The sequence below is a fragment of the Zootoca vivipara genome, chromosome 7 (assembly GCF_963506605.1).
Source record: "Zootoca vivipara chromosome 7, rZooViv1.1, whole genome shotgun sequence".
NCBI lineage: Eukaryota > Metazoa > Chordata > Lepidosauria > Squamata > Lacertidae > Zootoca > Zootoca vivipara.
In genome coordinates this window covers 86,904,906-86,928,955 of record NC_083282.1, presented here as the reverse complement: position 1 = coordinate 86,928,955, position 24,050 = coordinate 86,904,906, and the positions used below count along the sequence as shown (strand labels likewise).

Sequence of the window (24,050 nt, the reverse complement as noted above, 5' to 3'; positions counted from 1 at the left end):
TCTGCATAAGAAAAGAAGAAAAGCCCTGAGAGATGGAGGGAACAAAAACAATGAGAAATGGAAGCCTTTCTGCCACAACCGCGTTTGGTATCACTTCAGAGCTTGGCAAACTTTCAATACTCAAATTCAATTTGGAAGCGTTGAGGCACATTGTTCTTTTTAAAAAAAGAAAACAACATACACACACAGTAAACTTCCCTCCTTCTGAATCAGCAGGATCAACATCAGTCCCATTCCCCCCAAATGAGGAAATGTTTGCTTGAGAATTTTAATGTCCTCCGATTTGTAGCTGCCCTACGAACAATAGCATGGAATCTGTTCGCAGCAATAGAAGATCAAATGTCACACTAAACAAGAAACGACCCTCCCTTATAGGCGAGCTGACTAGACGTGAGAAATTAAGAGCCGGTCCAAGTGGTTAGTCATGTTTTTTTTTTGTTCCTCAACTGCCACCTGTGGAAGCTACAATTCTGAAAAAGGAAACGAAAAATTTCCCATCTCAATGGTGGATGCCTTATTGAGGGAGGGAGCTGTTTCGTTCCTGTGATTGACTGACTTTGACCAACTACACCGAGCTGTAATTATGGGAAAACAATCAAATCTCTATGTGGAGTTGGTGGCAAACCTGTGTGGCCACTTCTTTGTGTTATAGCAGAACCTGTTTAGCAGCTTCAGTACCAGCGAACCTCCTTTCTGCTGCTGGGTTAAAGAAACGCAAACTTGTACAGCAGGTTTGACCGAAATGCAAAAAAAAAAAAGTCTTATTGTCTGTGCAAATTTACCCGCATTGCTCTCTCCTATCTCTGTCGTGTTCGCAGCCTCTCTTTTTGTTTCTCTGTCATCATGGGTAGATAGAGTGACAAAGTCACAGGTATCAAGGTGGGGATGGGAGGGAGAGAAAGAGAAGACAGAGGAAGAGGCGCTCCAGTCTGATGTGAGTATTTACTATTGTAATTGGGATGGATTTTATCTAGTGACTTCAGTTCGCCTGCTAGCATAGCATATGGCTGGGGGGGGGGGGGACGACCCAGAACCGATGCTGGCATTGTGCCCATGTAATGCAAACGGATCTAGGAACCGAGGCTAATGCATGCCCCACAAGGCACAGGCACAGAAACATGTTGGTTTCATTCCCTGCTTGGATGGTCAATATATTCACAATTTGTCTGAGTGGTTCTGTAGGGGTTCGAGAATTATTCAAAGCTTGCTGGTATCAGACGTTGCTCATTGGTTTTGTCTATCTGTTCTTGCACAATGTTATCATCTATCTGTCTGGCTGTCCAGCGTTGGAAACAGGATAGTGGTCTAGGTAGGTCAATCTGACCCTGCAAGGTGATTTCTTCCTTTCTTATTTCTTGCATATGTTTGGAGCACAGATATTCCCTGATCATGTTAAGGCGATCTTGCCCCTTTTAAGGCGATCTGGCCCCTGTGTGCACCGAACTGCTTGATGGTTTTCTCATTCTGCTGAGAAACGGGTACAAAAAGTTCGCATACTTTTAAATGGGTGGAAGTTGGCATTGAAAACAATATTTCACATCCTACTACACTGTGTGTCTGTAAACGGGGCAGAGTGTGGGTGTGATGGAACAAGCCTTGCATGGAACCGAGAGTCCATCCCCTCTTGGGTGCTTTTTCATAGAGTTGTCACCCAGCCAGATGCTTCTAAGAAGCCCACAATAGGGCTCGAAGGCAACTGTCCCTCTCTCATTATCCCTCTGTCCCAGCAACAAAGGTATACTGCCTCTGAACTTGGGAGCTTCATCGATGACCAAAATAACCAACTAATAGCCAAAAAAAAAAAAATCCCTTTCCGCCTAAAGGATAAAGTGTTCAAGCATTAACATGAACAATCTGTTTCAGTCAAAATCAATTCTGATTTAATTTTTAGATTTTGGCGTTTCTATAGCTTAGCTAATATGTGGAGGGGAGTAAGGGTTTTTTGAGTGTTGAGCTGTTGGGGAATATGCATTTATCAGACCCAAAGCACCTGGTTTTTTTAAAAATAAAAAAAATCACGGGAGGGGTGATAGCTCACTGGTGAAATGCATATTTTGCTTTCCAAAGGTCCCAGGTTCTGCCCCAGGTATCTTCAGGTAAAGCCGGGAAAGATACCTGGGCAGGTGTTGCCATTCAGTGTAGACGAGTGTTTCTCAAACTTGGGTCCCCAGCTGTTGTTGGACTACAACTCCCATCATCCCTGACTGCTGGTCCTGCTAGCTATGGTTGATGGGATTTGTAGTCCAACAACAGCTGGAGACCCAGGTTTGAGAAACACTGGTGTAGACCATATTGCACCACACGGACCAATGGACCGATTTGATATAAGGCAGCTTCCTATGCGGAAAGGTTGGTGGTGGGGCCCTTGCTTTGAATGCAGAAGGTCTCAGGTTCAACCCCTAGCGTATCCATGGAGAGAGGGGAAGACCTCTTTCTAAAATTCTGACTTTGGCAGCTAACCTGTATGCTCAGTATCGTAATCCAAAGCTGTGATGAACAGGATTGTTGCAAATCCATACCTGGAGAGGCTGTTCCTTGCAACCTATTTCGTTCTATGCAGAAATAGCAGCGTCCCCAGTCAGCTGAAACTTCATTCATGGGCAGAAGGGCATGAGTCTTCTGCCAATCAGAATATGCCAAGCATCTGAAGCTGCCTTAGGTGGTGCAATGGGTCAGTGCCTCTGGTTGCTAACCAGAAGGCTAGTGGTTTGAGCCCAGACAGGGATGACTGGGCAGGAATCTTGCATTGCTTTTTTTAAACAATTGTTTTTTCCCCAAAAGGATTCTTGCTAACATATAGAATAAGAGAGCAAGAAGAATGTAAGTTTAAAGAAGATTGGAAAATATTTATTGACTATATGGAGGAAAATTGTGTTTATTTGAAAACGTGGGCAGCATTAAGATAAATTCAACAGTGTAAATAAGTTTTGACGGATGTAATAATGGAATCCTGAAGGGCTTATTTATATAAAATATGCAGGGATTTATGTTTTGTAAAATGAATAATGGAAAGAGAAGAAGGGAAGTCATTGATATTTTAAGGTTGTTTAAATGAATATTCTAAAATGTAAAACAGAAAATTTAATAAAAATTATAGGAGGGGGATTCCAGCATTGCACAGGGTTGGACTAAATGACTCTCAGGGTCCCTTCCAACTCTCCAGTTCTATGGTTCTAAGTCAGACCACTGGTCCATTGAGCCCAGTTCTGTCTACACTGACTGCCAGCAGCTCTCCAAGAATGCAGGCTGCTACCCAAGGGCCTTTTTTAGTGGATGTAGCCAACCAAACCATCCACACATAATGCCCAGGCTCCATATTGGAGATAAAGACACACACCCACACACACAGTAGCAACTCATTTTCAGAGGCCAACTTTATTCCATTTAGCCGCCATGGTCACGGCAGTGAAACCATGCCCTTAGTTTCCAGGAAGGTGGTGCAGATGCAGTGTGGCGTAGTGGTTAGAATGTTGGACTAGGACCCAGGAGACCAGGGTTCTAATCCCCATTCAGCCACGAAGCTGGCTGGGTGACCTAGAGCCAGTCGCCCTCCTCCCCCAGCCAAAACCATCTCACAGGGTCGTTGTGAGGACAACCACAGTGTTGCAGACCTTTCCTCATGAAAAGGGGGGATCTCGTACACTTGCTTAAACTCCGGGGGGGGGGGATATAAATATAATAAACGAATTTAAGAATTGACACAAGCTCCCCCCCCCACAGCAGGTTATTTTGCCCTCTCCTTAATTCTGTCCCTTTCCACTCATCTTCTGTGATTGCCGAGTTTGATCCTGGGATGATAGCTCAGTTGGTGGAGCAGGAGACTCTCGGGGTCGTGGGTTCGAGCCCCCCATCGGGCAAACAATTTCTGCATTGCAGGGGGTTGGAGTAGATGACCCTTGTAGTTGGTCCCTTCCAACTCTGCCATTCTAGGGAGAAAGATTGTTTTCTGCTGCTCCAGAGAAGCGGACACAGAGCAATGGATTCAAACTTCAAGAAAGAAGATTCCACCTAAACATTAGGAAGAACTTCCTGACAGTAAGAGCTGTTCGGCAGTGGAATTTGCTACCAAGGAGTGTGGTGGAGTCTCCTTCTTTGGAGGTCTTTAAGCAGAGGCTTGACAGCCATATGTCAAGAATGCTTTGATGGTGTTTCCTGCTAGGCAGGGGGTTGGACTGGATGGCCCTTGTGGTCTCTTCCAACTCTATGATTCTATGATTCTATGATCCACCCTGTCCATCTCTTTGGCTTGATCAGGGCTTGGTTTCAGAAGCAACCGGTCCTGCCGCATTGTGAGTGAGCATGAGTTTTTGGGACGAAGAGGCGGTGGCTCTTGTTGCTTACTCTGGTTTTGAGACTGGCCTTGCAGCTTTTTCTCTCCATCTTGCCTGCCTGGATATCGTTAAGGCAAAAGGGTTGCCCTAGTGCTATAGGCAGTGCCGAGAAAGAGCAAATAAATGCACTGGGTGGGGACCCACGAAACGAGGCCGGTAGTCTCTGCTCTACCTGCCAGGCGACTGCTTGGTGCAAGCTGCCTTGATCAACTGCCTCCGTGATGGTGTTGCAGCCAGCTGGCCATCTGCAATGAGGCAGCTAGCGCACATAGCAAGCCACATGCCATTAACCTCCTTGGCCATTCCTCTTCATAAATAGAGTCAGCGTCAACAAAACACAGGTAGGTATAGGAACTGAGCAGCAGGAAGATTCGATTCCATTGGCATTTAAAGGGAAATCTGTCAAATTCTCACCTCCTGCAACTGAAACTCAGCCAGCCTTCGAATTTCCCACTTACCCCAATTTTGCAAACAGTGTTTGCAGAAATTGTATAGATTAGGGGAAAATGTGCATAGTCCAGTTCTGGGCACCACAGTTCAAGAAGGATACTGATAAGCTGGAACGTGTCCAGAAGAGGGCAACCAAAATGGTCAAAGGCCTGGGAACAATGCCTTATGAGGAACGGCTTAGGGAGCTGGGTATGTTTAGCCTGGAGAAGAGAAGGTTAAGGGGTGATATGATAGCCATGTCCAAATATATAAAAGGATGCCATATAGAGGAGGGGGAAAGGTTGTTTTCTGCTGCTCCAGAGAAGCGGACACGGAGCAATGGATTCAAACTACAAGAAAGAAGATTCCACCTAAACATTAGGAAGAACTTCCTGACAGTAAGAGCTGTTCGACAGTGGAATTTGCTGCCAAGGAGTGTGGTGGAGTCTCCTTCTTTGGGGGTCTTTAAGCAGAGGCTTGACAGCCATATGTCAAGAATGCTTTGATGGTGTTTCCTGCTTGGCAGGGGGTTGGACTGGATGGCCCTTGTGGTCTCTTCCAACTCTATGATTCTATGATTCATGAACATATTGATGGAAATAACATACAAATGTACTATAAATTGCTTGCAGAAATGTGTGCATCAGTCTAAACTACGTACACAAATGTCTTATTGGGATAATTTCCCACTAAAATGGTGGTTAGTTTCCATGAGAGTTTTTGGGGGTTTTTTAATGCGAAGAACTGAATATAAGATCGACACACACACACACACAAAAATGATTAAGATTGACATTCAAAAACCCCTGACCTCCAAACAGTACTTATTTATCAAAAGTTACAGGTGCAGCTAATTAAACTTGCTTCCAAATATTCTAATGCTGTAGTGCTAAAATGAGAAGTACCAACTAGCACAGGATTTGGGGTTTGTTTTTCAAGTAACAGTATCTTTTTAAAAAAATAATAACTGTGCAATATTCACAAATGCCACTGGTCCTCAGTGTGCCAAACACTGAATGTTTTCCAGTACACTAGGAAAGCACTCTATCTCGAACCAGCAAATAATTTTTATTGCCTTGCTGGAAATGCAGGTTGAAGACAATTTGAGAATGAGGCTGTGTCTACATTTGTGCAAGTCTTTCAAACAGCTACACCCTGAGCAGGCACTACTGCCCCATTTACAAAAACAAACCCAGCAGGGTACACATGGATGCCCCAGGGTGTGATCCCACACTGTATTTATGTCCTCCACGTCCTCCACAACAGCCCTGTGAGGTAGGTTAGGCGGAGAGATAGGCCACTCAACACTAAACATCTGGGGAAACTTTCTGGAGGTAAGAGCTGTTTGGCAGTGGAACGGACTCCCTCGGAAGATGGTGGTCTCTCCTTCCTTGGAGGTTTTCAAGCAAACGATGGGTGGCCGTCTGTCAGGGATGCTTTCGTTTCCTGCGTTGCAGGGGGTTGGACTGGATGACCTTTGGGGGTCCCTTCCAACTCTACAATTCTATGATTCTGCTCCCTGAGCTTCACAGCTGAGGATGGGTTTGAAGCCTGGTCTCCCAGGTCCTAGTCCAAGACTCTAACCACTGCAGTGCACGAGTGACGTGGATGGTCTCTGTCTCCTATTATCATCTGGCTGGAACAACCAGGCAGGAAAGAAGCTGGTCTTGTCCGTGTCAGTCACACCTATGGCGCAGTGTGAAAGAGGTTCACGTACCCCAGTGGGAAGAGGGCCTTGCTATGTATTCAGCCTCAGCTCTGGATCCTGCTAAACCAGAATCACTTGCAGTTGTAGCTCCTTCATTTGCATAGTCACAGAGCCAGGTTGCTTTGGCAAGCCTGCGACTTTCCTGTTTAAAAAGCCATCATTAATAGCTCCTACAGAGCCACTACCGGTAGGTGGAATACTTACTTGCCCATTCCCCCAATCCTCGAAAAACAGCCAGAAAAATAAGGAAGAGCTCAGAATACCCCAATGCTATTCTTCACACAGTCCATGTTTAAAAAATAACATACCACTGGGGCGCTGCAGACTTCCCAACATTTCTCAGATGAAAATAGGGAGACCTTGAGCCAATTGCAACCTCCCCGCCGAACCATACCTCACAGGAATGCTGTAAAGAAAAAATATGCGAGGGAACACCTTCCACAGATAAATGGAATGAAGTCAGGGAAATAATAATAATAATAATAATAATAATAATAATAATAAACAACTGTGAGAATGATCAGCAACAAACAAACCAGGGAGTAAATCCTATTGAACTCAGTGGGACTTAGTGCTGAGTAAAAATGCTTAGGATTGCGGTGCAAGGCTTCACAGTCTTTACCCAGTTACCTGGGAGTAAGCTCCATTGAATACTTAACTCCCCACATTTTCTAAGAAATGGCTGGCTACTGCAACGTTGCAATTAAAGAATTTAAAGTGGTTTGGTGACCTTTTCCTTCAAAATTATAGGAAGGGCTTCACCATTTCCTTCATTTGGTGTTGTTGTTGTTTAGTCGTTTAGTCGTGTCCAACTCTTCGTGACCCCATGGACCAGAGCACGCCAGGCACTCCTGTCTTGCACTGCCTCCTGCAGTTTGGTCAAACTCATGTTCGTAGCTTCGAGAACACTGTCCAACCATCTTGTCCTCTGACGTCCCCTTCTCCTAGTGCCCTCAATCTTTCCCAACATCAGGGTCTTTTCCAAGGATTCTTCTCTTCTCATGAGGTGGCCAAAGTATTGGAGCCTCAGCTTCACGATCTGTCCTTCCATTTGGTGTAGGGCTTTTATTTCCCATATAAACAGAACTCCGTTTTTCACATCTACACCCACCCCACTTTTAATTGCTCTGTGAGACATGTGGGGGGGGGGACTGGGACATTCCAGGATCAAATCAGAAACCAGGACAGCTTCTGTAATTCTGGCACTGTCCCTGGAAAATCAGGACACTCGGAGGGTCTGGCACTGTAGACCATTCAGCATTTAGGGGCGATTTGAGAGGTGGAGCAGAGATTTGCCCACCTTAAAACCAGACTGTGCCAGCTGCCCCCATAAAGCAGCATGATTTGCCAACGTGTGCAGTGGCAAAAGTTTGTCTCCATGGAGTGGGGAGAAATTCTTTCACCTGCACAGGAAGTTTCAGATAAAAGCAAAAGAACTAGCTGGGCTGGTATTTTGGTTCCGGATATTTTTCTTTCTTTCTGGTCAGTTGGCAAGCCTAAGGAGCTTGTAAATAAAAAATGCACCCTTTATTTGTCCAGGGCAGCGAAAGGATCGTGTGTCAAAACTGGAACTCGCAGTTCTGTGTTCATTTGATTAAGCCACACCTCAGCCGCCTCTGCCCTCCAGGCAACTTGCGGTAGAGCATGGATGGTGGCATAGCCAGGAACCATTTATTCCTGAGCTGTCACTGCATGCAAGACACGCCACAATGCATGCTCACATGTCTCGATACAGCTCACTTGGCGTACAGAGACCCACACAGCCATTCCGAGGCACAGAGGACTTCATCCGAGACAGAGCTCATGGTTAAAGGCTTAACCATTTTGCATGCTGAGACTCAGCCCTGGGCCAGCTTGGCCCCACGACCAGGGCCGTGGGTGCCATGCAGCCTGCATGGCCCTGGCACTGAAATTTGTGAGTGCCTGGCTCCTTCATGGGGAATTTTGTGGGTGCTCGGGCACCCAGGGCCCCAGGGAGTTGGCACCTATGGCTCTGGGGGAAACGTGCAGGAAGATTAAAGCAGAGAGAGCTTTTCTGCCACTTTGTAAATAGAGCGAATGATCATTTGGATGGAGATGGACTGTCTCTGTTCTAAGAATGTACAATACTCATACCCTCCACGTGTCCAGATTTTCCAGGTGGCAGTCCTGGAATTACGAACGCCACCCCAGCTTCTGAAATCTGATCCCAGAATATCCCTATTTCTCCTGCCGGTGCTGCCAAGCTCAGTGAGGAAGATGAGCTGGCGCTCGTCTTGAGCGATGGCAGGGGCCATCGTGTCTGCGAAATTGCATCCCATTGCCTCTCCCTGCCCGCCACTGCCAGCCTCCTCCCTTGGGCAGCTCATAGCAGCTGCTGGAGAGGATCTTGTCACTGGGGCTCAGCCCCAGATGATGTGCCGGCTCTGAGGGGCAGGCAGAGGGCCGGGCTTGCCCTGGGTGGAAAGAAAGGGGGAGCCGAGCAAAGGGCAAGGAGTCTTGATTATTATTTTTTCAAAAAATGTTTTATGTGTTCACGTCTAATCTTGCCCCTTTCTAAAACTTATTTGTTGGTGTGCGTTTTTCCTTTTTGTAAAACTACCGAAGAATAAAATAAAATCGAGATGAAGGGGTTTTCTCAGGACGGTGGAGGATGTTTGAGCTGTGTCCCGTTGGTGTAGTGGTGGGGGCACATGCCCTTCTTTGCATAGGAAGTGCTCTGCATGGGGGTGGGGGGAATGGGGAGTCAAGGAGGGTGTCAGGCTTTAGGGAATTAGCTTTCCCCCCCCCCATGGCAGTAAATAAGATCAGATGAAGGTACACTCTTACCAATTAGATTCTTTAATAATCCTAGTGAGAGAGAGAATAACACATCTCCCTAGAAATGGCAGTGTTCTCAATTAAGGCTCAGTCCCCCCCCTTCTGCCCCTATTAATCTACGTCACTCCTACATCTTGTAATCTGAGTTTGTACACTCTGTGCTTTCTGTTCTAACACTTTCTGAGCTCTCCGTGTCTTTGGAGAAGGGGGTGAATGCTTTCCAGAGATTGTGAATCTTTAAACTCTCTCTCTCTCTCTCCCAGTGTTTCTTCTCATAGCTGTTTCCCATCCAGTAATTCCCAGCTTCTGCCTTCTGAACTGTTCCCCTCTGCAAACCACTGTTCCAAATCTATACCGTCCTCCTGCTCCTGGGAAGATTCAGGATCAGGGGGAAGGGATGGCTCCCACCATTCCTCCTCAGTGCAGCCCTCCTCAGCATGGTCCCTGACAGTCAGTTGGGGGGGGGCAGTGGTGTAGCGTTGGTTGCCGCTGGAGTGACCCCATTCCCACCAGAGCAAAGTGGAGCTGCACTGAGCCTCCTGCCAGCCTGAGCAGAGCAGAGCCTGGCCAGTTGATGCGGCCCTTGGCAGGCAGAAAGGAGGACCGGTCTGGGCCACACCAGGCACCTGCATGGAGGGGGGCACCTGGTTCGCGCTCCCTCAAAAAATGACTCTCTCTCACACACACACACACACACACACAATGCTCCAGAGAGTTACGAAACTCCCTGAACGGTATTTTGGGTGCAATGGAAATCATTGCACAGACGAGACAACTTCATTGGATGAGACGCTAGGCTCTGGCTTCGATCGATAGAGAAAACAGCTACAACTTCCATTATGCATTGTTTTCTGCAAGCATTAGTGTTGACACTGAATGAGTTTTAGAACAACTTTTCATTTTTGCATTCTCCATTAGGAAAGGCCCATTTGGGCTTAGATGGTTAGCAAGACAAAACATTCTGGCTTGCCACCCCCACCCCAGAAGTAACTTACTGCACCTATCAGACACCATTGTTATAAATTATGCTTAAGACAAAGGGCAACTCAATTAAGGACCTCATTATTTGCCTTGGGCCCAGAACTCATAAATAAATCCTCTTTATTTGCATGATCATTATATAAAATGGGGGGGCACTGACCCGTCATCACTCAGGAGTGGTTGCAAGTTTATGAGGATATCATTGCAATTCATTTCCAGGGATAATTTGTTTCCCTGCCATTGATTATATGATCCTGTTATCTCGGTTTATAGAATGGAATATGCAAAACAGAGAAAGCGGGGTGGTACTTTGCCATTTCTAAGGGAGACACTTCTCAGTTTGCTGATACATTCCAAAACAGAAATCTATGTATCTTGCTTTAGCATATATTTGCCCTCATTTGCACCACAGAATGTATCTATGCACTGCCTTAAGGTGTCTTGGTAGAAGTTTAACTAACCTCCCCTTGTCTCTTTTTGCCCCCACATTCCACCATGACCTTTGCTCATGACCTTTGCTCCTTCAATGCTACCAATCTGGAATATCTCCTGTTTCCTTAAACTACTACCGGTAGCTAAGTGATGGGACACGGGTGGTGCTGTGGGTTAAACCACAGAGCCTAGGGCTTGCCAAGCAGAAGGTTGGCAGTTCAAATCCCTGCGATGGGGTGAACTCCCGTTGTTCGGTCCCAACTCCTGCCAACCTAGCAGTTCGAAAGCACGTCAAAGTGCAAGTAGATAAATAGGTACCTCTCCGAGCGGGACAGTAAACGGTGTTTCCGTTAGCTGCTCTGGTTCCCCAGAAGCGGCTTTGTCATGCTGGCCACATGACCAGGAAGCTGTACGCCGGCTCCCTCGGCCAATAATGTGAGATGAGCTCCGCAACCCCAGAGTCGGTCACAACTGGACCTAATGGTCAGGGGTCCCTTTACCTTTAAGCGATGGCTAATGGGCAGCATAGTTTCAGTCAGAGGTCTTTCCCATCTCTTGCTAGCTAGTCCTTTCAGCTGCAAACAGAAGAACGTACATCTGCACCGTACGTTTAAAGCACATTTAAAGCACATGACTTCCCCTAAACTGATCCTGGGAACTAGAGTCGACTCCTTCCAGAACTACAATTCCTGGCACCCTTAAACTACAGTTCCCAGGATTTGGGAGGGGCAAGCAGGAAGGGTGAATTTTCAGGCGGGTGGGAACTGGAAGAAGGGAAAGATTTAACCCTCTCCTCTCCACATACTGATCCCCACCACACCCAAGTGTGGTATGTTATGAAGTATAGATAATTCCTGTGCAGATTAAATGAATGAAGCTTTTCTTTTCTCTTTTCTCTTTTCTTTTCGTTTGCAAGAGCACCACTTGGCTGATGAGAGTCATCCTTCCTGTTTAGCAACCAGCTATCAAATGACTTCTCTGTGTAACAGAACACACCACAATTTCATTTGGAAGCCAGGGAACCTCTCCGCTACGGCAAGATTAGGAAAGACCTGGTGAAAATGTCAGAAAGGCAGAGCTAAAGCAATTCCTAAAGAATAGTTAACGGGCCCCTGAGTTGCTTGAGTGGCGTTGCTTGTGTGTTTGTGTGTGCATGTAGAAAACTTCAAGATCCTTTTCTAAAAGAAAAATAAACAGTCCTTGTTTTCAGCTTACTGAACCTACAGATATACGTGCTACCTTTAGAGTGCCCTGGGTGTTAGGAGGGTGGAGCTCCAGGCTCAGGTATTAATGCAATTTGAGCTTCCTGGAAAGATTTGCCTTCCTGAAAGCCTTTCCCATCAGAGCCTGCCAATGGTCCTGAATGGGACTTGCAAACCCTCTGAAACGAATGACACCTTTGGAAAACCACCGGAGAAATAAAACACCACTTAAGGGTAATGATTAAGACAGGGGTCCAAAGGACATCTGTGCAAACGCGATACTTGCCTGTGAGAAGCGGGTAATTTAGAACGTAATCCCACTTCTAGCCACACAAAGTATATTTCGGGCTTGAGAGCCATTTTCCTGAACACCTATGGTGAGCAAAAATCTTTCTCTAGGGGACTAGGTAATGATGCAGTTTTTAAATCAGATTTTGATACAATCTGAACACTGATGAGTTGCTTGTTTTTCTTTTTAAAGTACTGCAAATGTGCTGAACTGAGATCCAATGCCGAGGGCCTTCTGGCGGTTCCCTCACTGCAAGAAGCCAAGTTACAGGGAATCAGGCAGAGGGCCTTTTTGGTAGTGGTGCCCGTCCGCCCAAGAAGGACCATGCACATGTTTATTGGGGGTGGGGTTAGGCTTAATAAACTGTGGCGCAATGAATTAGCCAGAGGTTTGATGGTTTGAGCCCACCCAGGGACAGCCGTGGGCAGAATTCCTGTATTGCAGGGGGTAGAACTAGATGACCCTCGGGTCCCGTCCAACTCTACGATTCAGTGCAGTCGGAGCTACATTATTAAAAACACAATTTGACCCGTTTGCTATTATTCATTATGTTTATTCATTCTTTCATTATAGACTACAAACTGAATGGTAGAGAACAGGAAGCACCTGGTTTCATTTCTGCCCCGCTAAGTTGGGCACACTCCCATGACCACACGGAGATCATGGCCGCAGAAAACTTTGCTGAATTCTTGAACAAACTGAAGGAATTGCATGAGAAGGAAGTCCAAGGTAAGAGAGGAATTTTAAAAGAAGTTTTTTTAAAAAAAAAAAGGTCAGTGCTTAATTCAGGAAGAGAAACATGGTCAGTAGAACTTCTGGTTAGGTAAATACAGCAAGAGTAGGGAACTTCAGGTGAAGGGGCCAAATTTAGCCCTTCATGCATGTTACAAATATTATGCCTGAATGTATCCTCAGGGAAGATGCCTAGCTTTAAAAATTACAGTGGACGCTTAGGTTGCGAACGTGATCCATGCGGGAGGCACGTTCGCAACCTGCAGCGTTCACAACCTGCGCTGAACCCAGAAGTACCAGAACGGATTGCTTCTGGGTTTCGGCGCATGCACATGCACAGAATCACCGAATTGCAACCCGCGCGTGCGCAGGCGCGGGTTGCGATTCGGTGCTCCTGCACATGAGTGCGATTTTGTAATTCTGCCTATGCGCGCGCACCGAAACCCAGAAGTAACCCGTTCTGGTACTTCCGGGTTTAGCGCAGAGCACATCCCGAAAAGACGCAACCTGAAGCAGCTGTAACCCGAGGTATGACTGTATATAAAATCAACTCCTTTGCCAGTTTCCTCCATTCCAACGCTTTTTTAGCCTTGGGCAAGCGTGAAGAGATGTATACACACCTCGTACCCCAGGAAATGCTCAGAGGTGACAATTGCTGGGCTCACTGTTAGCCAAGGGAAGCCAAATCTCATCACCCAACTTGCCTCAGACTCCAGACATGCAAAGGAAGTTCAATTGTACTTTCTGGTGGTGGGTACTTAAGACATGTTTGCCTCTGCTAATCTTATACTTGGGTATTGCCCTGACATCTCTGTCTATGCCAGGCATGTCCAACAGGTAGATCGTGATCTACTGGTAGATCACTGGACATCTGCGGTAGATCACTGGTAGATCATTGGCTCCCCCAAAGAAGCTGAACAACTGTGGCTCCCCTAAAAAAAGCTCAACATTTTACCTCCTCCCTGAAAAAACTCAACAACTTTGACCTGAACCCCCCAAAAGGGGGTAGATCACTGCCAGTTTTTAACTGTGAGTAGATTGCAGTCTCTTGGGAGTTGGTCACTCCTGGTCTCTGCTAATCTTGTGTAACCCTCCCCTTTCTGACGTTTTAGTGATGTAGCAATTATGTATCGATGATGCTGTGCGAACTGTATTCTGGGATATGGTGGGAAAGTTTTTTAAGTGAATGCTGCCCCATGCTCAGGGTTCTTACTGTGGTTGGAACCTGTTGCGCAACAATAAAGGATCTAAGTCTACTGACCGCTGTTTTGCTCCAAATTACTTGGCTGGAATTTCCTTATTTTACTGATGGCATGGACCCGCGGGGGACTTGGACCCCGGGGTGAGCTGGGCTGTTGAGTAGTCTCTCAGCCCAGAATTTTCTTTAGCAGACGCCTCTTCCCAAGACGCTCACTGCCTCTGCTTCACCAGCACTGCCATAAACCAGTGGTGCAGGGTGGTGGGCTGGGGGGGCGTTGCCCCGGGTGCATTTTTTGAGGGGTCTCCCACGATAGGGCAATGGACCATCCTCCACTGGTGCAAGCTAGCCAGCCTGAATGAGCTAGCCAGCCCTTTACCAACCTGCCTTAGGCTTATCATGTGACATTCACAGTGTCATGTGACGTGCAGCGAGGATCCAGGGTCTCATGAGGACGTTCTTTTAACTATTTCAGGCCTGCAAACAAAACTGAACGAGCTCACCAATGAGAGATGTCGGTGAGTTGAGCACATATTATGCTCTTTTTGCTGTGGTGACTGGGGCTAAGATGAACTTGAGGCCATTTCAGAAAATCTGGGGCCGGTTCACACAAAATGGCCCCCCAAGACAACTGCCATGGGAACACATTCACAGCTGTGGCTGGGTTCATAAAAAATGGCGGGGAGAACATGGCTGCCACAGGTGTTTTGACAGTGGGGAGTATTTTTTTAGGGCCTGTTCCTCATGCGCTTTCTTCAGCATGGATTTTGCTTCAAACTTTCTTTGGTCTATTTGTCCACACAGCAAGCAGAGGGTGGGGTGTCAGGATGGCCAAATGGCCTTGGGTGCTGCGTTCAGGTCCCTTTCATCCTCAGAGGTGCGGGTTTGAATCCCACTGCTGACAACAATTTGTCTGGGGTTGTAGTTCAGTTACAGAAGTCCCCAAATTTAATCCCACATTTAAACCCTGCCAGTCAGTATAAACCAGATATGGGGAACATTTGACCCTCCAGATCATGGGTTGGAAAACTAAGGCCTGGGGGCCGGATCCGCCCCAATCGCCTTCTAAATCTGGCCTGCAGATGGTCCGGGAATCAGCGTGTTTTTACATGAGTAGAATGTATGATTTTATTTAAAATGCATCTCTGGGTTATTTGTGGGGCATAGGAATTCGTTGGGGTTTTCCTCCCCCTTCAAAATATAGTCCGCCCCCCCCACAAGGTCTGAGTGACAGTGGACCGGCCCCCTGCTGAAAAAGTTTGCTGACCCCTGCTCCAGATGTTGCTGAACTTCCAGGAGTCACAACAAGCACGGTCAATGACCAAGGCTCTTGGGAATTATAGTTCAGCAACAGCTGAAGGGTCAAAGGTTCCCCACACCTGGTATCAACTGAGCAAGCTGGATCAATGATGCAACTCTGTCTGTAGTAGCTTACCATGTTGTTTAAGGGTGTGGGAATCTACCGCCCTCCTCATTTTGCTCCTTGTTCTCTCCCTGAATTAGAGACACCCAGAGAATCGAAGAGCTGTTCGCCAAAAACCACCAGCTACGAGAGCAGCAGAAAGTCCTAAAAGAAAATGTGAAAGTGTTGGAAAACAGGTACTGTACAACAGATTCATGCGCTAGCTTTGCCAACCCAGCTTTTTCTGCTGCCCACCGATGCCCCTAATATCACCAGCCTCAGTTGCCATCTGGGGATGCTTAAGGAATAAGATCACTGTGAATACAGTACACACTTAACTGAGCCCCATCTCCCAAACAGAGGTGTGGATTAGGCATGCCACAGGTTCTCCATTCATGCTATGCATAGAAATCTTTTGTTTCCTTGACCTTTTGGCCTTGCTTTGTAAAAGGCTTCTGTTATTCTTTCTTTCTCTTTTCTCTCTATATTCAGGGTATACACATCTTCCTAATTAGGTGATACTTGGTACATCTTAGATAGTGGCCTATAGCCTATGAATCCAAAAAACACCCTCTTTATTTATATTCTCATACCAAGCTGTATTACAGAATTAATACAGTCGTACCTTGGACGTGGGTGGCGCTGTGGCCTAAACCACAGACCCTAGGGCTTGCTGATCGGAAGGTCGGCAGTTCGAATCCCCGCGACGGGGTGAGCTCCCATTGCTCGGTCCCTGCTCCTGCCCACCTAGCAGTTCGAAAGCACATCAAAGTGTGAGTAGATAAATAGCTCTGGCGGGAAGGTAAATGGCATTTCCGTGCGCTGCTCTGGTTTCATCAGAAGCGGCTTAGTCATGCTGGCCACATGACCCGGAAAAACTCTCTGCGGACAAACGTCGGCTCCCTCGGCCAATAAAGTGAGATGAGCACCGTTACCCCAGAGTTCTTTGCAACTGGACTTAACAGCCAGAGGTCCTTTAGTTTTAGTTTTAGCTTTACCTTTACCTTGGATCTCAAATGCCTTGGGCTCCCGAACAAATCAGCTCCTGAACAATTGAAACCCGGAAGTGAGTGTTCCGGTTTTTGAATGATTTTCGGAAGCCGAAGGTCTGGCGCGGCTTCCTGCAGCCAATCGGAAGCTGTGCCTGGGTTTTCGAATGGTTCCAGGAGTCGAACAGACTCCCAGAACGCATTCTGTTTGAGAACCAAGGTATGACTGTATTGATTAAAGTATAAATATAAATGAACCCCGCTTCCCCTTTGAACAGTATTTCAGTATTCAGATTACATTTATAAGCGCAATACAGTCTACAAATAGGCTTAAGAATCTTCTTTTTAATCATAACATTCAGTCTTCTGCAATATATATATATAACATTAATTTTTCCTTTACATAGTTCTTTTTTTATAATCTGTAATTGAAACAAATGACTCCATTCATTAGATCCACATTCCATTTTTCTTAATTCATCTCACCCTCATTCAATTGATCCTATTTTTCCTTTAAAAGGCTGAACTGTTTTATACATTGTTGGAACTGCTCTGCCAGATTCCTGGCATTTATTTTTTAAAAACCAATAAACCCATACCAATCCACCAAAAACTTGCCCATTTTTCTTTGACTCCCTTGGGACTGTTTTTGGAGGATTCTCCCCCCAGATTTCTTTGCACCTCTGAAAACCTCAACGCTCCTGTTGTGTGCAAATAGTGCTGGGTTTTTTCTTTCTTTCATAAGCAATGGAACTCACAGCCCAAACATTTATTCATTTATTTATTTTATTGCATTTATGTGCCACCTTTTCCTCTAGGGAGCTCAAGGTGGTATACATGGTTCTCCACCTTCCTCATTTAATCCCCTCCACAACCCTGCGAGGTAGGCTAGGCTGAGAGGCAGTGACTGGCCCAAAGTCACCCAATGAGCTTCATGGCCAAGTGGGGAATTTGAGCCCTGGTCTCCCGGGTCTTAGTCCAACACTCTAACCACTGATCCATGCTGCCTCTCATTGGAAATCGGAAACTTTGGAAATAGAAGGAATGACTAAGTGTGAAGGGTATGTGTGTGTCTCTTTCAGGCCATCCTTCCAAGACAGCCTCCCTGCTCTAAAGATGTGACTTTCTCGTACCTTTTATCATATTTGGTGGACATGCAAGGCAATAAAAGCATTTTGGGAAATGATATATAACGAACTGAAAAAGATGTTTTTTAAAAAAACATTTGGAAAAAAAACAACAGCACCAGAAGCTTTTCTAGTAGGAATTCTAGGTACTGGTATACCAAAGGAATGCAAAAGACTTTTTACGTATGCGATAACAGCCGCACGGATGCTATTTGCCCAGAGATGGAAAGAAGAAAGAATGCCTACCAGAGAAGAATGGCAAATCAAGCTGTTGGACTACGCTGAAATGGCAAAACTGGCTGGAAGACTCGGGAACCAAGAAGACCTAAACTTCAATAAAGAATGGGGAGAATTCATAATTTATCTAGGAGATCACTGTAAACAGATAAAAACACTAGCAGGATTTTAATAACATTATGGGCAAGATGGAAAGATACAAAACCTGGATTGTGGAATAACATGCAGTTAAGAGATGGTACAACAAGACCCGTGGAGGGGAAGGGGAGAAGTTCAGAGATCTGGAGAAATCTCTAAATATGGATATGTCATTTGGATTGTTATGAACTAATATTTGTAAAATCAATTAAAATTATTACAATTTTTTTTAAAAAAAGATGTGACATTCTCCTTGTCTCCGAATTACTTTTTAAAGGTTGCGAGCTGGTCTCTGCGACAGATGCCAAGTGACCCAGGAGCTTGCGAAGAAGAAGCAACGCGAGTTTGGGAAGGCCCATTTTCAGAGCCTTCAGCACATCTTCATCCTCAGTAAGCAAGCGCGGAGGAAATCTGGTGTCTCCTCACAGTCAGAGAGAGCGATGCGCAGGAGTCGGGCCCCTCTCTCTCTCTATTTAGTAAAGAACGGGTGGGACATTGTCCTTGAAGCTCGGGTAGAGGGATGCAACATCGGGAGAGGGTTGCAAAAATACCACCTGTGGATGCCCATTTGCAAGCGTTAGAAATCAGAGAATGCTTCCGGCTTCACCTAATACAGAAACCTCTTCCTCCTCTCCGTTACAGGTAATGAAATGAACAAGATGAGAGAGGAAAACAAGAGCCTGAAAGAAGAAATGAAGAGGCTCTGCGGCACAGAGTAAGTTATTCACAACACTTTAAAAAAAATTATAAATATCAATACATTACAAAAACTATACACAATTGACATTACATTACATATATTACATAGAAAACATACATCACATATCTCACCTTCACTACCCCTTCCAACTTGTTGTTGTTGCTGTTTAGTCGTTTAGTCATGTCCGACTCTTTGTGACCCCATGGACCAGAGCACGCCAGGCACTCCTGTCTTCCACTGCCTCCCGCAGTTTGGTCAAACTCATGTTCGTAGCTTCGAGAACACTGTCCAACCATCTCATCCTCTGTCATCCCCTCCTCCTTGTGCCCTCCATCTTTCCCAACATCAGGGTCTTTTCCAGGGAGTCTGCTCTTCTCATGAGGTGGCCAAAGTATTGGAGACTCAGCCTCAGCTTCAGCTTTGGGATCTGTTTTGTCTTTGTCCATGGAGTTTTCTTGGCAGGGATACTGGAGTGGCTTCCCAGTTCCTTCTCCAGGTGGAACACATTTAGTCAAAACTCTCCACTATGACCTGTCCATCTTGGGTGGCCCTGCATGGCATAGCTCATAGCTTTTCTGAGTTATTCAAGCCCCTTCACCACGACAAGGCAGTGATCCATGAAGGAGCCCCTCCACCCACCAACAAAGACGCCAACATACTGTGGTTATTGACTTCCAACCAGTCCCGTTGTGTAATTTTGTCAATCTTTAATCTATGCGCATTTCATATTGGTTATTATGTTTATCCTTTATGATATTTACTTCATTTCTCTTGTCTAACTTTTCTCTTCCTCCCTTTCTCTCGTCTAACTTCTTTGTTTATTATTTTTATTATACTTCTGTCAGGAGATTTGTGCATACCTGCCAAGTTCCTCTCTGAAAAATAAGGGACCGGACCGAAATTAGCATGCCGGAAGTAGCACGGTGGCCATTTTGGAACTGGGCGGAGCATGCTCAGAAGTGACTTTTGATGCTGCTGTGCCCAGTTCCAAAATGGCTGCAGTGTGATTTCTGGTGTTTCAGCCATTTTGGAACTGGGCACAGCAGCATCAAAAGTCACTTCTGAGCATGCTCCGCCCAGTTCCAAAATGGCCGCCGCGCCAGAATAAACTGTGAAAAAACAAAAAAAATCCGTTTTTTCGGCTGGGGACAGCTGGAAAAACGGGGGTTTCCCAGGGAAAACGGGAGACTTGGCAGCTATGGATTTGTGTTTTCTATATAGGTTTTGAGATAATCATTCATTATTATTTATTTATTTATTTATTTATTCATTCCCCGCCCATCTGGCTGGGTTTCCCCCGCCACTCTGGGCAGCTTCCAACAAATACCAAAATACATTAAAATATCACAGATTAAAAACTTCTCTAAACAGGGCTGCCTTTAGGTTGACCAATCCTTGTTAACTCTTTGTGTGGTGTTTCCTCTTCATCTCCCAGATAATTTTGTGAGCTGTGAGTATTCAATCATTTTTTCTAACCAGCCAGTTTTCGTGGGAAATTTTCCTATTTTTGGCTATTAGCATCCTCGCTACAGTGGTCGCATTCATATAAGTCAGGCAGTTTTTGTAATTTCTCAGGACGTAATACCAAGTTAAAAAGCCTCAGGTTTTTGGTTGAATGAAAATTTGAACATTTTAAAAATTTCATTATAAATAATCTCCCAGAATTCTCTTATTTTCTTGCACTCCCACCACATGTGGATAAACGTGCCTATTCCTTCTTTACACCTCCAACAAGTATTCGTGTTCTTCTTATATATCTTTGCCAATTTGACCCGGGTTAAATACCACCTGTATTGCATTTTCAGCGGTGCGTTTTCTCTTAAATTGTAACATAGAGTCAATCATCTTCACAACACATTTAAAGCAGTATCAAATCACTTTGAAACAGTTGTGGTTTCCCCCCAAGAAGCCCAGGCACAGCTCCCTCCTTGCAACCTGTCCATTTATTAAATAAATAAATAAAACAATAGCTCATGCCTCTGCACCATGAACCTATCACCAAGCGGTGATGACAGGAGATTTCACCCGAAGTCCGTTAGAGTTAGCTGAACAGCATTATAGAGCACTGAAGTGCTTTATTTTATTTTATTTTTGCGGAGAACCTCTGCTATTGAAGGTAACCATAGCTGCCAGCAGGTGGAGCTATTGCATTACTTACAGACTAAGGAATTCCTAGAAGCTGCAGTGATGGGAATGAGGAGAGAAGTTTGACTGGCTGCTATTTCCGTTGTGTCCCTGTTTTTTCTTGCAACGGATAATTGTTAACAATTATCGTAAGCTGCCTTGTCGAAAAGTGAGCTACAAATGTTATAGGTAAAGGTTAAGACAGGCATCCCCAAACTCGGCCCTCCGGATGTTTTGGGACTACAATTTCCATCATCCCTGACCACTGGTCCTCTTAGCTAGGGATGATGGGAGTTGTAGTCCCAAAACATCTGGAGGGCCGAGTTTGGGGATTAAGAGGATTCTAAGCGTTCACTCCTCGTGCAAATGGTGCAATTCAGCCAGGAGCCTGCGTCCCCGCTGTAGTTTCTTTCTTCATTCTTTTCCTTTGTGTTTCCACAGGGACAGACAGAAGCCTCTGAGAGGGTCGTCGAGAGAAGGGAGCTCCAACCCAAACTCCCCGCTGCCCTTGATCTCCACACAGAGCAGGAAACCCAGCGCTGAGAAATCCACAAGCCGAGAAGCAGAAGACGAGTATGACGAACCGTTCGGCCGTCCACTGGCAGGAGGCATGTTCTCCTGGGGCTGCTCCCAGTTTGCTCTGTGGCAGGGCTAGAGAACCCTTTTAGGGCTAGGGCATAATTGCCCTCGTAGGCAACCTCCTGAGGTGCTCAGCGGTGGGGGGGGGGGTGCGCCCATTGGAACTGGTAGAGCATAAGGCAGAGAGGTCAATAGGACGTGGAGTCAAAGCAATGACAGACTAATAATAATAATAATAGTAATGATGATGATGATGATGATGTATTATTTATACCCTGTCCATCTGGCTGGGTTTCCCCAACCACTCTGGGCAGCTCCAAACAGAATATTAAAAACACGGTAAAACATCAAATGTTAAAAACTTTCCTAAACAGGGTTGCCTTCTAAAAGTCAGATAGTTGTTTATTTCCTTGACATCCGACTGAAAGGCGTTCCACAGGGAGGGTGCCACTACCAAGAAGGCCCTCTGCCTGGTTCCCTGTAACTTCACATCTCGCAGTGAGGGAAACCGCCAGAAGGCCCTTGGAGCTGGACCTCAGTGTCCGGGCAGTGTACTGAGCAGACTCATTCTCATTCTGTTTCCATCCTCTTCCCTGCTGAGGTCTTTAAGGGCAACCCTGAGCCTGAGGGAGAAGAGGTTGGCAGCCACTGGTGGCCCCTAGACTGCATGTCACTAAGAAGGCAGGGAGGCAGGGGCTGGTTGAGGTCGGTGGGGCAATGTGCCATTTGCCCTAATGCACCAGCCTCCACTGAGCACTGCTCAGGTCCTGCTTGCAGACATCCTGTGGGCATCTTGTTGGCCACCATGAGAACAGATTGCTGGACTGAATGGACCTTTGGACTTAGGTTCTTAAGTTCTGAGGGCGGCAGACCAGAGTTGGACGGGTCCTCTGCATTCAAACCTATGGCCCATGTTGGGCAAACGTTTCCAGCATTGCAGGGGGCAGAACTAGACGACCCTCGTGGTCGCTTCCAACTCACGATTCTATGAAACATCCAACCCTCTCTTTCCTTCTTCCAGATCAGTCTCCAGGACAGAGAAGCTCCCCGGGTAGCAGGGTCTCTCCGAACATCCTTCTCCAGGGAGATCATGCTCTCGAGATGGTAAGCATGCCCCTAGCTCATTTCTTCTTCTCTATCTTTCCAAAACCAGAAGAAAGAGGAAGGCACTGGATGGAGCAGGGCAGGCAATTGTCTGATGGGACCCATTTGAAGGGCATGTGCCTGTTCCAGCTCCGGAGGCCCTGACAGCCTCACACTACTTTGTGAGGCTGGGATGTGGGATTGGACTCACAAAGCAGCATGGGGCTAGCAGGCACAGCATGAGGAGAAGAATGCACCCTAAAACTTCTGTTTCAGTGTATCTGAAGAAGTGTGCATGCACACAAAAGCTCATACCAATGACAAACTTAGTTGGTCTCTAAGGTGCTGCTGGAAGGAATTTTTTTTTATTTTGTTTCCCCTAAAAAAAATGCACCCAGGGCCATGGCCCCCCCTTGCCACACCCACCCCTGAATTGGGTAACTGTGCCCCTGAAGAACCAGGTGCACAGCCTGGGAGTCATTTTGGACTCACAGCTGTCCATGGAGGCACAGGTCAATTCTGTGTCCAGGGCGACTGTCTACCAGCTCCATCTAGTACGCAGGCTGAGACCCTACCTGCCTGCAGACTGTCGCGCCAGAGCGGTGCATGCTCTGGTTATCTCCCGCTTGGACTACTGCAATGCACTCTACGTGGGGCTACCTTTGAAGGTGACCTGGAAACTGCAATTAATCCAGAATGCGGCAGCTAGACTGGTGACTGGGAGTGGCCGCCGGGACCACATAACACCGGTCCTGAAAGATCTACATTGGCTCCCAGTACGTTTCTGAGAACAATTCAAAGTGTTGGTGTTGACCTTTAAAGCCCTAAATGGCCTCGGTCCTGTATACCTGAAGGAGCATCTCCACCCCCATCTTTCAACCCGGACACTGAGGTCCAGCGCCGAGGGCCTTCTGGCAGTTCCCTCATTGCGAGAAGTAAGGTTACAGGGAACCAGACAGAGGGCCTTCTCGGTAGTGGCACCCGCCCTGTGGAACGCCCTTCCAACAGATGTCAAGGAAATAAGCATCTATCCTATTTTTAAAAGATATCTGAAGGCAGCCTTGTTTAGGGAAGCTTTTAATACTTAATGCTGTATTGTTTTAATATTCGATTGGGAGCCACCCAGAGTGGCTGGGGAGACTCAGCCAGATGGGCGGGGTACAAATATTATTATTATTATTATTATTATTATTATTATTATTATTATTATGCCTCTGGCCCTGCCTCTTGAACATGTTAAACGAGAGTTGTCCACTTCCTTTTGCCTGCTCTTTTGGCCTCCTCCGCCCAGACGATGCAGGCGTGAGATAATACGACGAAGCCTTTCCCCTCTTCCTGTCTCCCCTCTGTTATTAGCATTCTTCGCAGAGGATAGCCAATCAGCTGCACGGAACAATTGCATTACTGAGGCCTGGCTCAAGATCCTGCTCCCAGGAAAGAGATTGCCCAGGAAGTGCTACCCCACCCCCTGCAAGTGAAACACCCCCACCCCCAGCATCTGATCGAATTCCCAGCTTTGAAGCGTAAGTAAGAACTCAAGAGCAGTCTAGGGTGTGCGAGCTACAAGGGT

At 46.3% G+C, this 24,050-nt stretch overlaps 1 protein-coding gene across 1 annotated transcript in view; it reads left to right on the top strand.

Annotated features, from left to right (window-relative positions):
- Positions 1–674: 674 nt before the first annotated feature.
- Positions 675–24,050, top strand: part of RBBP8NL (RBBP8 N-terminal like) — a 36,082-nt gene continuing 12,706 nt past the window's right edge. Inside the window, 9 exon segments of the mRNA XM_035124331.2 lie at positions 675–934; positions 12,745–12,900; positions 14,577–14,619; positions 15,605–15,700; positions 18,272–18,384; positions 18,637–18,709; positions 21,260–21,426; positions 22,419–22,501; positions 23,837–24,003. Of these exon segments, the coding sequence (XP_034980222.2) occupies positions 12,834–12,900; positions 14,577–14,619; positions 15,605–15,700; positions 18,272–18,384; positions 18,637–18,709; positions 21,260–21,426; positions 22,419–22,501; positions 23,837–24,003 (809 nt within the window). The 5' untranslated portion in view covers positions 675–934; positions 12,745–12,833.